The 16,330-nt window shown below is 44.1% G+C and overlaps 1 protein-coding gene across 1 annotated transcript in view; it reads left to right on the forward strand.

Moving 5' to 3' along the window:
• Positions 1-16,330, forward strand: part of BRINP1 (BMP/retinoic acid inducible neural specific 1) — a 187,701-nt gene that overhangs the window by 108,776 nt on the left and 62,595 nt on the right. The window contains exon 3 of the mRNA XM_061163971.1: positions 8,789-8,979. Within this exon, the coding sequence (XP_061019954.1) occupies positions 8,789-8,979 (191 nt within the window). The remainder of the gene's footprint in view (positions 1-8,788; positions 8,980-16,330) is intronic.

The raw sequence follows: 16,330 nt of genomic DNA on the forward strand, positions 1-16,330 counted from the left end.
TTTGTGTATCTTATAGCATCCAGGATTCTGTGTATCTCCAGCAACTTTGAACAATTGATCTGTTTTCTTCTTGACTGTGTGGTTCTGTGGTCCTGCATTCCCTTTTCCTTTTGGCTGCAAGGAAACTCAGAGACATTTGTTGTCCCTTTCTATCAAGTGTTCAGGATTTTTAGGATTAATTTTACATAGTAATTTTATCTAAAATTCATTTTATACTCCTTTTCCCCCAGTGCTCTATATTTTAAAGTCTATACAGTAGGTGTGTTTTTGAATACCCCTTCACTTGGTTTTGCTATGGGATCAGGTTCAATTTAAAAAAAAAAGAAAAAAACTGCAAAACATGCTTAGTAAAGAAGAGCAAAGCAACCCTCCACTTTGTTAGAGGTCATTAGTAACTTTGATTATCTAGAAAACAGTGGGGGAAACTCACATTTATCCAGTGCTCACTAAGGACTCAGCATTGCTAGATATTCACCTCACAACCCTGAGAAATAGAAATTGTCCTCCCCCATTTTACACATGAGGAAGGAAAAGAGGACATTTTAAGGAATAGTAAATGGCTCAGCTGGTAAAGAATCCACCTGCAATGCGGGACACCTGGGTTCGATCCCTGGGTTGGGAAGATGCCATGGAGGAGGGCATGGCAACCCACTCCAGTATTCTTTTTTTTTTTATTTTTTTTTATTATTTTTATTTTTCCAGTGGGTTTTGTCATACATTGATATGAATCAGCCATGGATTTACATGTATTCCCAATCCCGATCCCCCCTCCCACCTCCCTCTCCACCCGATTCCTCTGGGTCTTCCCAGTGCACCAGGCCGGAGCACTTGTCTCGTGCATCCCACCTGGGCTGGTGATCTGTTTCACCATAGATAGCATACATGCTGTTCTTTTGAAATATCCCACCCTCACATTCTCCCACAAAGTTCAAAAGTCTGTTCTGTATTTCTGTGTCTCTTTTTCTGTTCTGCATATAGGGTTATCGTTATCACCTTTCTAAATTCCATATATATGTGTTAGTATGCTGTAATGTTCTTTATCTTTCTGGCTTACTTCACTCTGTATAATGGGCTCCAGCTTCATCCATCTCATTAGGACTGGTTTAAATGAATTCTTTTTAATGGCTGAGTAATATTCCATGGTGTATATGTACCACAGCTTCCTTATCCATTCATCTGCTGATGGGCATCTAGGTTGCTTCCATGTCCTGGCTATTATAAACAGTGCTGCGATGAACATTGGGGTGCACGTGTCTCTTTCAGGTCTGGTTTCCTCAGTGTGTATGCCCAGAAGTGGGATTGCTGGGTCATATGGCAGTTCTATTTCCAGTTTTTTAAGAAATCTCCACACTGTTTTCCATAGCGGCTGTACTAGTTTGCATTCCCACCAACAGTGTAAGAGGGTTCCCTTTTCTCCACACCCTCTCCAGCATTTATTGCTTGTAGACTTTTGGATAGCAGCCATCCTGACTGGCGTGTAATGGTACCTCATTGTGGTTTTGATTTGCATTTCTCTAATAATGCCACTCCAGTATTCTTGCCTGGAGAATCCCATGAACAGAGGAGCCTGGCTGGCTACAGTGCATGGGGTCGCAAAGAGCCAGACATGACAGAAGCAGCTTAGCACACAGGCATGCAATATCATTGTTACTGGCCTTTGCAAGCAATAATAGTAATATCAACAGCAGCTTACAGTTGTCCATACCTTGTTGCAGTTTACAAAGAGTTTTCTAACCATTATTTCATTTATCTCTCAGAACAACCTGAAATATGCATTTTTTAAGTCTTCATCACATACATGAGAGTGGGAGGAAGTTTATAAACTCAGTCCATTTCTTAAAAGCAGACTCACTACTTGTAACATAGTTCACAGGGATCAAATCCCACCACAAAAGTTCTATCTACTGAGAGCTTTAAAGAGAACAGGATTGTTTCCTCTTATCTCCCACACATTGTCCATCATCCTCTGTCCTCCAGCTTCCCACTGGTGCTCCTTCCAGGGATGGCAACAGTGAAAATATTGATATTAACTTTAGCACTGCCTTCTTGTTGAGGGTTATTATGTTCTAGATGCTGTGCTCCATGATTTAATATAATTCTAAACCCACCCCTTTAAGGTAGATATGCTTCCCCTAGATGGCATCTGGATTTTTTTTTTTTTTCGCAGTATATATGCAAACTCGTTGTGATTTCACAGCTAATTGATGGCAGAGTCAAGATTGCCATCTCCGAGGCCAGGGCTGAAAGCTACAGAACTGAAGAGCATCTAATACAATCAGCTTATTTCCCAGGAGAGTAAACACACACCTCCCCAAGGGCACAGAGCCAGTTCTTCTGCCTGCTCACAGCCCTTTCTCCTTCAATGCAACTTATTCTCAGTGTGTGTGTGTGTGTGTGTGTGTGTGTGTGTGTGTGTGTGTGTGTACATGAAAGCAGAGGGCTGAAAAGACAAGGGAGGATTGCTATGAAAGCAGTGCTCTTAAATGAGAGCTTTGGGCTTGCAGTTTGCTCTCTACCCTCATCCTCAATCCTGGATCCAGTCTCCATCCATCTCGGCCTCTGTCATCGTCCACCCTCCACCCTCTGCTCCCCTAGTGGGATGGGCCTTGCTGCAGCCACCCCATGCCTTCCATCCAGGATCCTTTTTTAATCTCAGTCTAATTGGTTCACCCGCCCTGCTGGGATGCTTAATTGGGCATAAGCGTATCCTGTGCCATTGTGAGCTCTGCCTTCTCCTCCAGGGGGAATTTGCTTGCTCTGTGGGCTCAGAAAGATAGATATATTTTATGTTGTGCTCAATTCACTGAGAACTTACATGCAATTGTTCCTGGACCAGCAGAGCAGTTAGACAACATGACCAGCAGGATGTTTCCTCGCGTTTGGAATCAGGAGTCCTAGGCCCTGCATTCAACCCTGCCAGTCATTTGCTGTGTGATCTTGGGCAAATAAGTTGCTGTCTTAGAAATTCAGTTTTGCCATCCATGAACTGAGTGGGTTAGACTTTTAGGAAAGGAATCACAGCGGTGCTTTTAGAACAGAGGTCATACTCACTGTGGGCCAAATCAGGCCTGAAACCTGCTTTTGGAAATAAAGTTTTATTGAAACACAGCCATGCTCAATCATTATTGTCTGTGGCTCCTCACACTACAGGGACACGGTTGAGTGGCTGCAACAGTAAGGTACTGTCCTAAAATATTATCTGGTCCTTCACAGAAAAAGACTACCTGCTCCTCTTTTAGAACACAAATTAGATGGTGTCATTACACAAAATCCTCTTTTGACTTTCCATATTACTTATAATGTAAAAATAAAAAGTGTTTTCTGAATCTAGAATTGCCTTTTGAGATTGGTGCTAACCCAATCCCATGTTTTGATGTTTTATATATATATATATATATATATATATATATGTATATATATATATGTATATATGTATATATATTTTTAATACCCTTCCTGTCATAGCATCTCTTCTACTCATCTGCTCATCTCAGCCTGCCTCCTTGTTTCTAAACCTGGCAAACATATTCCTACTTCAGGACCTTTTCACCTGCTGTTGCTTCTGCCTAGATTATTGTTCCACCATTCTTTGTTTCCTTCAAATCTCCTTAAATGTCATCAAATTAGGAAGCATTTTCTGATCACATATATAGAACTACATCTTCCCCTTCCCCTGGACATTCCTACTTCCTTCCTTTGCTGTGTATTTGTCTTCATACATTTTTCTCCCTCTGACATGGTACACATTTTGTCTCTTTATTAGCTGTCCACTCTCATGAGAATGTAAGCTCCTTGATAGCAAGACTTTTATCTAATTTGTTTACTGCTGTAAACTCAGATCTGGAAAAATAACAAGTGTTTAAATTTTGAAAGCAGAAACCAACTGTTTCAGTTGTTTAAATCTACTTCTGAATAGATCCAGGTGCTATGAAGACCTTTTGCTTAAGTATATTTTGGAAAAGAGGATAAAATCGTGGAATCCTGTGACTATTACAGTCTTATTAGGTCCAGCATCCCCTTGATTGCTGCAGAGTCATATAGACTCATTCTTAGAACATTTTTAGTCTTGGTTATTGCCCATTAAGAAAAGGGTTTATATCTATAAAGTCTGTTTATATAGTTTATAGATATATAGTTTATAGATAAAAATCTAATATCACAGTTCAACACAGAAGACCCTTCACTGTGTGGTCCTGTCAGCCTTTTACCTCTTATATTTCATATGCACACACATGAATGCTACACGCATATGTATCCCTTTCTCTCCAACTACTGTCTTAGTCTCTTATTTTCCGGTGTTTTTACATGTGGAGCTCATTCTTCCCAAAATATCCTTCCCCTGTTTTCATCTAGCCACATGCAATGTTCCTTTCAAGATTCAGCTTTCCAGGATGTTTTGACATCCCCATTTCCACCCCAGCCCCTCCTGCAGCCTGGCTTAGAGATCCTTCTTTCTGATCCCTCTATGACTAAAATGACTGTTGCAAATAGCACATAATTGTTTAATAACTTTCTTAAGCATCCACTCTTTTTCAGTAAGATGGAACAGTTCCTTAGGGTCTGGAGCTGTCTGTGGTGCTGAACAGGCAGAGCCTGGCAGGCAGAACTCTGTAACATCCCCCCAGTTACTGAACTCTTCCCAGGTGCCCACACGGTGCTCTGCAGATCACAGTGCATCCTGCCGCATCCGCCTGGGGAGGGAGGAACCAGGAAGACAGCGTCGTCTTCCTCCCTAGTTTTTTCAGGGAAGCAACACAGATGGTAGACCCTGGATGTATAGCTGGTGAATCAGAAAGAATGTGGAGGCTGATTAAAAAAAAAGAAAGAAAGAAAGAAAAAGAAGTTAAATCACGGGATTGTAATTTGATGATGGTGTGGCATCGTTCCTTTGTACCAGTACTGGTTTTATCATGGTTTTATATTCTCCTTCTCAATGTCTACATTAAAAGAATGATTTAAGAATCAGGATACAAGTGTTCTACTCCCAGCTCTACCCCTAATGAGCTGTGTGACTTTTGACATGTTACTTAACTTCTCTATGTGTAAATTCTTGTTAGTTTTGAGGAATGTAGACGTAGTCACATGGGAAAAATAGTAACACAAGATTGTAAGTTATTAATAAAAGTTATGTGTATATATATATTATCCCTGTATATAGCATACTTATATAACATAATATTTTAAAACTATTATTTGTCTATAATACTGAAAGAAGTGTATGTTTCTATGCCTACACATATGTAGTCACATAAAAAAATAGTAATGCAAGGTTGTAAGTTACAAATAAAAGTTATGTATATATATATTATCTCTGTATATAGCATACTTATATAATGTAATATTTTTAAACTATTATTTGTCTATAATACTGAAAGAAGTATATGTTTCTATGCCTATACATATATATTTAATTCCATAATTATATATATATGTATAGTTTTATACATATCAGTGATAAGCTGATGAGGAAACACTGTTTCCTCAGAAATATCTGATGATTCTCATCATCTTTTCTTGGTCGTCTGATGCTGGGTAACAAATCACGGAGGTTAGTAGCTGAATACAACTCTGTATCATCTCACAGCTTCCGTGGGTGGGGCTCTGGCGTGGCTGTGGTTCAGCTACACTGTAATCATTTCAAGGCTTTGCAGGGAAGGGTCTGCCTGGCAGCTCACCACATGGTTACTGTTAGCACTCAGCCCCCGTGGGGTCTCAGTTCCTCAGAGACATCCCTTCCTCTCCATACAGATCTGTCGATAGAGCGGCTTACATCACGGCAGGACAAAGGGAGAGAGGGTGACTGAGAGAGAAATGGAGGGGAGGGGCAAATGGAAGTGGCCGTATTTGCAGTGGTTTCTTAATAATTTTATTTAAGTATAGTTGATTTACAACTATACTTGTAAATTATAAGTTAATTCATGCTATACAGCAAAGTGATTCAAATATATATATATATATGTCCGACTCTTTGTAGTCCCATGGACTGTAACCCGCCAGGCTCCTCAGTCTATGGAGTTTTCCAGGCAAAAATATTGGAGTGGGTTGTCATTTCCTCCTCCAGGGAATCTTCCCGACTCAGGGATCAAACCCGTGTCTCTTGCATCTCCTGCATTGGCAGTCGGATTCTTTACCACTGCGCCACCTGGGAAGCCAGACATATGTATGTTCGTTTTCATATTCCTTCCCATTGTGATTTATTGCAGGATGTTGAATGTGGTTCCCTGTGCTATACAGTGGGACCTGTTGTTTACGCGCCCTGTATGTACTGGTTGCATCTGCTAATCCCAAGCTCCTAACGCTTCCCTCTCCCGCCCGCTTTGGCAACCTCCAATCTGTTCTGTGAGCCTGTTTCTGTTCCACGGACATGTTCGTTTGAGTCATATTTTAGATTGCACATACAAGTCATATCACATGATGTTTGTCTTGCCCTGTCTGACTTACTTTGCTTAGTATGATAATATCTGAGGCCATCCACGTTGCTGCAGATGGCATCATTTCGTTCTTCCTTATGGCTAAGATGTTGCCATATTTTGTAACCTGGTCACAAAACTAACGTGCTATCGCCTTCACAGTTTGTTCAATTGAAGCAAATTACTGGGTCCTATTCAGCCTGCACTCTGGGGGATGAAATGACCCAGAGCAGGGAGCAGTAATCTTAGGGACTCATGCCACCAGCTGCCGACCACTCCTGTGAGCCCCCCTTGGCTGGCTCTGCGACCCCCGCCCTCTAACGCCTGGTCACCCCACGGGCTCCATTGTGTCCCGTTTCACACCCTCTCCTTCATACACGTCACCGCCTGTGCAGCTCTTCCCGTAATGTGTCACGTGCCCTCCTCTTACTCACTCTGCTCTGGCCCTACATGGGTATTTGGATTTTTAAAAAAAACAACATTTCTGTTTTTTAAATCATAAAACTGTGGTTAAGATGTGACCTACTCACTGAAGCTTCCCCTAGCGACCTCAGAAGTCTGTGCTCCTTCTTTTGTGTCTTGTAGTCTTTGGTTTATGATAAGCAGGACATGATTGTCCTGCCAGACTGTGAGCATCTTAAGGTCATCAGACTGGGGTGTGTCCCCTCCCCTCCTGTGGACATGATGTTTTGCACTGAGTTGGTACCCTGCAGGGTTCATTGAGTGCAGTTGGTAGATTTGTACCTACCTCGTGCAGAGCACCGAGCTGACTTTCTTAAGCAGACACAGACCATAAGCTCTGAGGCTTGGAAATGCATTCCATTGTGGAAGCTTTTTCTTCAGACACAGCTTTCTCTGCATCAGGGGTCAGCTCCACCCCTGAGTTACCGAGACTTATCCGGTCCTGTTTCCCACCCTGTCCTGCTGCCTCTTGCTCTGTGCCCCTCCTTTATTCATCTCTCCCAGCTTGTGGCAGGAGAGGGGGACCTTTTCATTAGACTCTCATTCCCATCATCTGTCTGGGCTGACCTTACTGTCCTCTTGACTAGTCTGTTTTGCTCAAGGGACCTGGAGCTTATAACTCAGGCAGGTCAGAGAACTGGTTGCTCCAGGGGAAGCTCCATCTTTGGTAGGAACAGAGATCATTATTAAAGCAAAAACAACCTGAACTGAGGCCCTTTAAATGTCTACTTGTGTTTGGTTTGCATGCTCCTCGTCCATCATCTGTGAACCTTTGATGATTTATATATCCGTGAATGTGTGAGAAGATAGAAGTTATAAAACTTTCACATTGAAACAGTGCCTGGCATTTCCCAATGGTATTTTCACACCCTATACTTCATGTACTCTGGCCACCAGCAATAGGAAATAGATAATATTGCTTGGATTTTGCACATAAGGAAATGTACATCCAGAGAAGTGACATCCTCTGGCCAAGATCACACCCCGTAACTTACAGGAGGCACAGTGAGACCCTGAGTATAGGCTCCCAAGCCCAGTATCCCTCCATCTTGACCTTCTCCATCATTCGTGAAGGGAAGAGTGGAAATTCCCTCACCTGGTGTTCAGAACATAGCTTATTTTCTCTCAAACAGTAGTTGTTCAATGAATGCATGGGGAATTTTCTATTGAAGCCGAGTCCTGGGCTCGTTACTGGATCGTGGAATTGTCTTCAAACAACTTTCAAGTTGCATTGTGCCTTATGCCTTGTCCATTGGTACAGAGCCTGCCTTCCTTCCTTTATTCTCTTGCTTATTTATTCCTCCAGCCTGCATGCTTTTGACTCCACCATGTAATGTGTACTGTGTACCTGAGGAGATCCCATCTCTATGGTTTCACTCACGGTCTAGTGAGGGAGATGACTAAGCAGCTAGATGACAGTGATTTTTGTGTCTGATGCTCCATAAGCATCTTGGAAGCACGACAGCATCTCTCTGGTTCACTGCGGTATCCCAGTGATGAGAATGTGTTAGTCGTTCAGTCGTGTCCGGCTCTTTGCAACCCTGTGTGTGTGTGTGTAGCCCGCCAGGCTCCTCTGTCCATGGGATTCTCCAGGCAGGAATACTGGAGTGGATTGCCATGCCCTCCTCCAGGGGATCTTCCCGTCCGAGGAGTTGAACCCAGGTCTCCTGAGTTGTAGCGGACTTTCTACTGTGTCGACTACCAGGGAAGCTGCTAGTGATGGGAATGGTACCCAGTACATATTCATGGTGCTGGAAAGAGTGAGGGCTCCAGAGCTCAGAGGCAGTTAACAAATATTGAAAATAGTTGCAAGCACTCTCTCACCTAGGGAGCGATGCCTGGGTGGGCTGGTTGGGTGGACTTGGCCTGGGGATAGAGCTGGTAAGCTGAGAGTCTTGCCCATCTCTCCTGCCCAGGGAGTTTGCCCGTTGGAAGGTGAGGAACACAGCCATCGAGAGGAGAGACCTGGTCCGCCACCCCGTGCCCCTCATGCCGGAGTTTCAGAGGAGCATCCGGCTGCTCGGCAGGAGACCCACCACTCAGCAGTTCATCGACACCATCATCAAAAAGTACGGCACCCACCTGCTCATCTCTGCCACCCTGGGAGGTAGGTCGACAGTCGCTGGGCCATATAGCCTCATCGTGACTTTGGGTCTGGGAGGGAGGGGACCATGGGGTGGCCTGGGATCGAAGCCAACTTAACATCTCTGCCATTGGACATCACTCAGAAGGCTGTGTTATCAGAGAAGCCAGGTAGTCTTGGTTGATTCTGTTCTCTGGGAAAATCTAACGTGAGCGTTTTCTAACTTTTGTGGGAATAATGGCGTCACCTTGGAATTAGCTCAGTCTGTTGGGAATGTTTAATCTCCTTATTGTATTGATTCCTTTGGAGTGCAGTCTAATCTGAGGGAAAAATCAAACTTGAGATGTTGTTTCAAGAAGTTCTTTTGTTTATTGAAATCTGCTTTAGTGGCTGATAACTTGAGGTTATCATTTTACAAAGGGGATATCATTGTATCTTCTATGGGTTTGGACTGGAGCAGTAGGAACGCAGACTAACTGCCCCTCCCTACTCAGCTTTACCCTTTCCTCCGCTTTGTGTCCAGTTCATCTTGAAGGGAGTGAGGATAAGAGGGGAGGATAAATGAGGGGCAGGAGACGCAAAGGACGCAGGAGGTGGTAGAGACCACTGCACTTGGCCGCTTACAGATCTTGCCCACAGGCGTCATCTTGTATTATGAGCTACTATCCTTTGTAGGTCAGTTTTCTGCCACAATGACTGGGTCCAGTGAATTTTGAGAAAGCCCCTTAGGTGATGGAGCACCATGCCACCTGCTCAGAGCGCCGCAAAGTTGCGTTTAGATTCGGCTCATGTCAGAGAAACAGTCAGGATTGGTGTGTTGACAAAGGCAAGTGGGTCTCCCGAGTCATGGTTATGACAGTTGATCTTCTTTTTCAGAGGAGGGTGAGCACAAGCTGGAGTGGTTAGTGTAAACTTCCTAGAGGAAGTGACGGTTTAGCTCAGTAGGAATTGTCTGTGTAGAAGGGTGGTGAAACTTTCTAGGCTGAGCACACAATATGCATTTCAAGGCAGATCAGCTTAGAAATGTAATCATGTGGACGATGTGGGTGGAGAGGTCGGTTGGGCTAGTTCATTCTTTCGAATCCACTGCTTAGCTATTAGCGTTGTTGTTGTTTCTTAGTTGCTTCAGCTGTGTCCGACTCCTTGTGACCCCATGGTACTGTAGCCCACCAGGGTTCTCTGGACATGGGATTCTCCAAGCAAGGATACTGGAGTGGGTTACCGTTTCCTTCCCCAGGGGATCTTCTCCAGGGGATCAAACTCACATCTCCTGCCTTGCAGACCCAGGGAAGCCCCACTTACTCATATTTGCCACACCGTATTGAATATTTGCTCATAGTAGGCATTCTATGCCCTCTTTAGTCTGCAAAAATGACAAGTTAGATTATATTATTTCCATTTTATATATAAGGACGTTGAGACTTTCAAGAGGTATAGCTAAGATTGATGACAAAATTAAAATTTTAACTTAAGATTTTCTGTCCACAAAGCTTGCATTATTTTTTGACCCAACATCTGTCATCTCTTTAACCAGCTCACTGACCTGCCAACCCACCCAATCCAACAATCAATCAGCCAGCACGTATTGGTTAACAGATGGATGTTAAATCATGTCATATAAATTCTGCTCTATCATAAAATGAAAATGAAATCACTTCTACATTGAGTGTGGCATTAACATGTACCCTTTTCTTTAAACTTCCCCCACCTCCCATTTCACTTGGGGAAAAAAAAACAGTCACTAGGATCAATGCAGTTCTTCCATTAGGAACTGTGTTCTGTCCAAGTCCCCGGAAGTCCCAAATAACAACGACTCTTCTTTTGCAGTGAAATATATTTTTAATTTCTCCAAGGCGAGGTGGTGAATTATTCACAGAGCCTTGTTCCTCTCCTGTTTTTACAGCACATTTTAAAATATGCAGAGCACTGGATTGAGTTCCCATATTGGACAGCAAGCCCTGAATGCTTCCTCCATCCTCAGCTGGCGGAGCGGGGAGCGGGGAGGCGGGAGGATTTACTGTTGACGGACACAGCACCAACAGCCGTGTGAGGTCCTTCTCGCATCACCACTTCATTCATCCATGCATTCATTCACGGGAAAGTCTTCCTTAAGAGCCTCCTCATGTGCCAGCAGAGAAGGGAGCCGTGGGCCGTGGGGTCTGGAAGGGCGGATTCTGGCGTCTGATTGTCTGTTTCTCACAAGGTTTGTGTCACTTTGACAGCCTGCTCGATGCTCTCAGCCTTGGTTGCCTCTTGTGTAAACAGAACTAATACTAGTATTCATGCACACTTTGAAGATTATAGAAAATGATGCATCGGCAGTGCTTATTTCGGTGTTTGGCACCTAACAAATCATTGCCGTTGTTGTTCTTGCGATCATTGTTGTTATTGTTTGGGGGCTCCCCTGGTGATTCAGCAGTTAAGAACCCACCTGCCGGTTCAGGAGACGCGGGAGGTGTGGGTTCCGTCCCTGGTTGGAAAGATCCAACCAGGAGGGCACGGCCACCCACTCCAGCATTCTTGCTGGGAGAGCTACATGGACAGAGGAGCCTGGCGGGCTGCGGTCCACGGGGTCACAGAGTCAGACGGGACTGAGCGCCTGACCGCAGCACGGAGTGTCATTGTTCAGTGAGACCCACACGCCGGGGCCTCGGGACGACCGCCCCTTCCTCCCACTTGCTAGATGAATGGCAGACGCGGAGAAATTCACTTTCTTGTCTGGCTCTCCGTTTTTCCATATGAATATAAGAAAGTGCAGAGAATTGTATTCACTATAATTTTTCCTAAGGAGAACAGCATATTCATTTAGAAGAACTGCTTTGATGAGCTGTTTGAGGTGTCAGGTGAGTTCCTGAGGGCGTACTCAAACAACAAAAGATGATCCTTAAACTGTCACTTACAGGACAAGTAGATGCATTTAGAGACGAGGAGGGAGAGGGGGTGAGAAGGAGGAGGTGCAGTCGGCGGGAGCACTGACACCTAAGCCCTTTCTCTGGGATCCTCACTTTTGGGGCGACATCTGTTAAACTCATAAAATACTCGATGTGAGTGCCTTTTATGGACAGTGATGAAGTGAAAAAAATTGAGGTCTGGAATGACACAATTAATCAGGGATGGTCATTCCCCCTGGTTCCTCAGAAGCTTGTGTTCTAGACCAAAGGAGACGCCTTGCAGGGGGGGTGTCTGTGTGATGTATGTGACTAAGCTTGTGCACGTGCATGGGAGTGCATGCCCGCTTGCACAGAGGCCTGCTAATACTTTTGTGAAAGTTAACCTATATATGGACACACACACTATGCATTGCACACATGCGTATGCCTTGAACCCATGAATATGGTTGCAGTGTATACATATATGTGTATATGTGTGTGAATGTATGCATATTGCAGGAATGTCTATTGAATGTGTGAGAGCTTATGATTTTGTGCTTGTGTGAATGTGTGTGTGTGTGTGTGTGTACTCATCACTCACCCTGTGTTTTGGGAGAGCTCCCCTTGGCTAAGAGGAAGGCTGTGAACTGAGTCTCTGGGGAAAGGCTGAGGAGAGAGTTTTCAGAAGGAAAGGCTGAGGGACGCCCCAGACACCTGAAGTCCAGACATGCCCTTCCCTTTTCTGGGAACAGTGTCCCCCAGTGAGTCAGAAGCTAAGATGATTGATTTTCCCCCCTCATTGCCCATCCTCTGCGTGTCCCACTTTGTTCCCCCCTGAAAGAAGTGCTGCAGACAGCGAGACAAAGCCCCAGAGGACAGAAAGACTGAGGAAAGGTCTATGAGGGGTGAAGAGGCAATTTGCAGGAATGCCCAAATGGGAAAGCAACTCTAAACAGAATGTTCTCTTAATAAACAAGAAATTAAGTCTTAATAATGCAGCAAGAAGCCCATTAACCCCTCTTGATCTAAGGTTTGCTTCTTCCAGTTCTCAGTCCTGAGGGACCTGGGCTATTTCCCCTTCTCTTTCACAGGCCCCTTAGAGAGCCTGAGCTGACACTTGTAATATTTATTTCCTCTGCCTCCTGGCTCTAACTTCTAGCTTATATTCACTTATTTAATCATTTACCTCTCCACTCATCTATCTGCTCATCTGTCCATTTAATCATCTGTCTCCCCATCCATCCATCCATCTACCCTTCAAATGGTAACCAAACTTTGGCTCTTCATTTGACCTGGGAGAAGCATTGGGAACATTACAAAGAAGAATCAGATAGAGTCCTTCTTGCCTCAGGCCACTGCTCACCCTCTGGAACTCAACATCTAATTGTTGAGTATAAAGTCGTCTTTAAGCCAAGTCTGTTCCGGTTGCTGCAGATCCAAAGGATGGATAGTCATGTTCTCTTGTGTAACTTGCAAAGGCTTCATGGGAAGGTGCAGATAAGAGTTTCTTATCCTGAACTCGGCTTAAATCTAGGCCTGTGGAACCCAGAGATTAATTTTAATGATCCTGAATCTTCTCACTGGAAGATTTCAGTCTAGTAGTTAAGGCAGATGTGTCATTCAACAAACACTGCAGAGCTGGACCACTTCCGTATTTATCCGCTCATCCACACATAAAATGCTGATCATTTGTTAAGCACATAATATATGCCCAGATTGTGCTAGGCAACGACAACGAAGTGATGAAAGGCTCTTACATCCTCACTGACTTCACAGAGCTTCTTCTCTGGTATAAGAGACAGGCTGTTCAACAAGCAATCACCAGGAAATGTAGCCGGTAACACACTGCAGAAATAAAAGGGGACCGTGCATGGAAGCCTGTGGTTAGCGTTCTTACTTCAGCCTAAGTGAACAGTTGGCGACTCCCGGAAGGCTTCCCAGAGGTGGTGCTGTGTCTGGCGCCACCTGAGCGATGAGTAGAAGTCGGCCAGGAGAAGAGCAGAGCCCCGACCATGAGAGAGAAAGGGCACGTTTGTGTAGGACCGAGCGTAGCTGGAGTGACGGGAGATGCAGCTGGGAGAGACCGGATCACCAGTGACTTGGGTCCCACGGTGCCCACAGGGACGCAGACACCCCTCCTCCGGGCTGCATCCCGCCCCACGCATCGGCACCTTCACCCTTCATCTGGCGCATCGCTGAAGTGATTCCTGTGTGCGTCTGTCTCCCTAGACCCGTGTCGTCCAATCGAAATATGACATGAGCCGCTAGTGTGAGTCACAAATGCCATTTACAACTTTCCAACCACATTTTTAAAAGTGAAAAGAAAAAGGGGAGAATCAATTTAACTATATATCTTATCTCACATAATGTGTCCAGAATATTATCTCAACATGTAATGAAAACCTATTATTGATATTTTTATTTCTTTTTTCCTGTTAGTCTGTTTTTATTTTGTAATTGAAGTATAGTCAATTTACAATATGGTGTTACTTTTAGAAGTACAGCACAGTGATTCAGTTTTGTATATTTTTTTTTCAGATTCTTTTCCATTATAAGTTATTACAAGATACTGACTCTTGCTCCCTGCGTTAAAGAGTAAATCCTTGTTGCTTATCTTTTATGTATAGTAATTTGCACCTGCTAATCTCATACCCCTAATTTATCCATCCTGCCCTCTTCCTTTTGGTGACCGTAAGTTTGTTTTCTGTGTCTGTGAATCTGTTTTGTAAATAAGCTCATTTTTTAGAACCCACGTATAAGTGATATCATGTGATATCTGTCTTTCTCTGTCTTACGTCACTTAGGATGATCATCTCTGGGTCCATCCGTGTTGCTGGAGGTGGCAGTGTTTCGTTCTTTCTTATGGCTGAGTAATATTCCATGACACATATGTAACACGTCTTCCATAAATCAAGCATCTGTTGATGAGTGTGGAGTTTCCATGCCTTGGCTATTGTGAATAGTGCTGCTATGAACATGGGGTATGTGGATCTTTCCGAATGAGAGATTCCTCTGGATATGTGCCCAGGAGGGGGATTGCTGGATCATATTTTTACTTTTTAAAGGACCCTCCATGTCATTTTCCAAAACGGCTGCACCAATTTACATTCCCACCAACAGTGTAGGAAGGTTCCATTTTCTCCACACCCTTTACAGTCTTTGTTATTAGTGAGATATTTTAGTGTTGTTTTTTTCTTTTTTGACATTGTCCAGTTTGGAATTCCACTGTGTAGTTTATAGGCACAGTGCATCTCAGTTTGGAACAACCGTATTTCAGATGCCCACCAGCCACATTTGGCCAGTGGCTCCTATCCTGGGCATCACGTGTGCGTTCACTGGGTGACTCTAAGGATGGGGCGCTGTCTTATTCACTTGTCCCCATTGCCATTGCCTGCCGGAGTGCTCAGAACACGCAGAGTACAGTGCATATATGCGAGCTAAACAGAAGGGACGCCCTGGAGAGCGGTAACGCGGGATGGCGACTGCTGTCTGGGGGAGGGTGTGGCCGGGAAAGCCCCAGCAGGAAGCTGATAACCGATAACCGAGCAGCTTCTGGAGCGTGCACGGGAGACGCCAGGCCACGGGCAGAGGGCGGCAAGAGGAGGCGACCCTGGAATCGGGCTCAAAACGCTGGGCAGGATTTCAGTGGCCAGACATGTAGAGGAAGGAAAGAATGGGATTCCAAGCAGAAAATAGACAAATAAATAAAAATGGAGCTGGAGGAAAATTGGCAAGAATAAGCATGGAGGCAGAAGGAATGGTTTGGCTGAAAGACAGACGAGGCTCCACAGGGAGAGCTCTGAACCACAAGGAAACCACGTTCTTCAAGCAGTCATGGCGGGGCCAAGGCAGAGGGGTTGACCTCTGTGTCAGGACCGTGTCTGTGTCCTAGGATAACCACTGTTGTTCCAAAAGTAATCGTTTATTGTGTTTTTGTTTTGTAATCTTCCCTTTAACTCAAAAAATCATCAGCATTCTAAAGAAATTTCAGTTATCTTAGATATCAGGCTTTGTCCTCAGAAAGTTATCGGTAACGTTTGTTCTCTGACGACCCTATTGTATTGGGTTGACTAAAAGTAAGCATAAGTCTTATATGATTGATAATCTGTAGTATCGAACAATGGCGGAACTTATTCTGTGCAAGGCAGAGCTCAGGTACTTTATGTCATTAACAGATTTAACCCTATGACGACCTAGGTGGTAAATGCAGTTAGTATTTCCAATATTACACATGAAAAACCTGCCGTGCAGAGGGAGTAGGTAACTGACTCCTGTAGCTAGTTCAAGTCCAGGCAGTCTAGTTCTAGAATCAAATGTTCTGCTCCTATCCCAAATGATTTTTGGTTGCTACAACAAACAGATACTAATATAAGGACTTTGTATATACTAATTAATTTATTCTTCTTAATTACTCCATGGAATAGGTGCTATTTTTATTCTTCTAATCTTATTCATGAATAAATTGAGAAACAGAGAGGTTATGTCCCGAAGTTCACAGTTGGTTG

The sequence above is a fragment of the Dama dama genome, chromosome 16 (assembly GCF_033118175.1).
Source record: "Dama dama isolate Ldn47 chromosome 16, ASM3311817v1, whole genome shotgun sequence".
Classification (NCBI taxonomy): domain Eukaryota; kingdom Metazoa; phylum Chordata; class Mammalia; order Artiodactyla; family Cervidae; genus Dama; species Dama dama.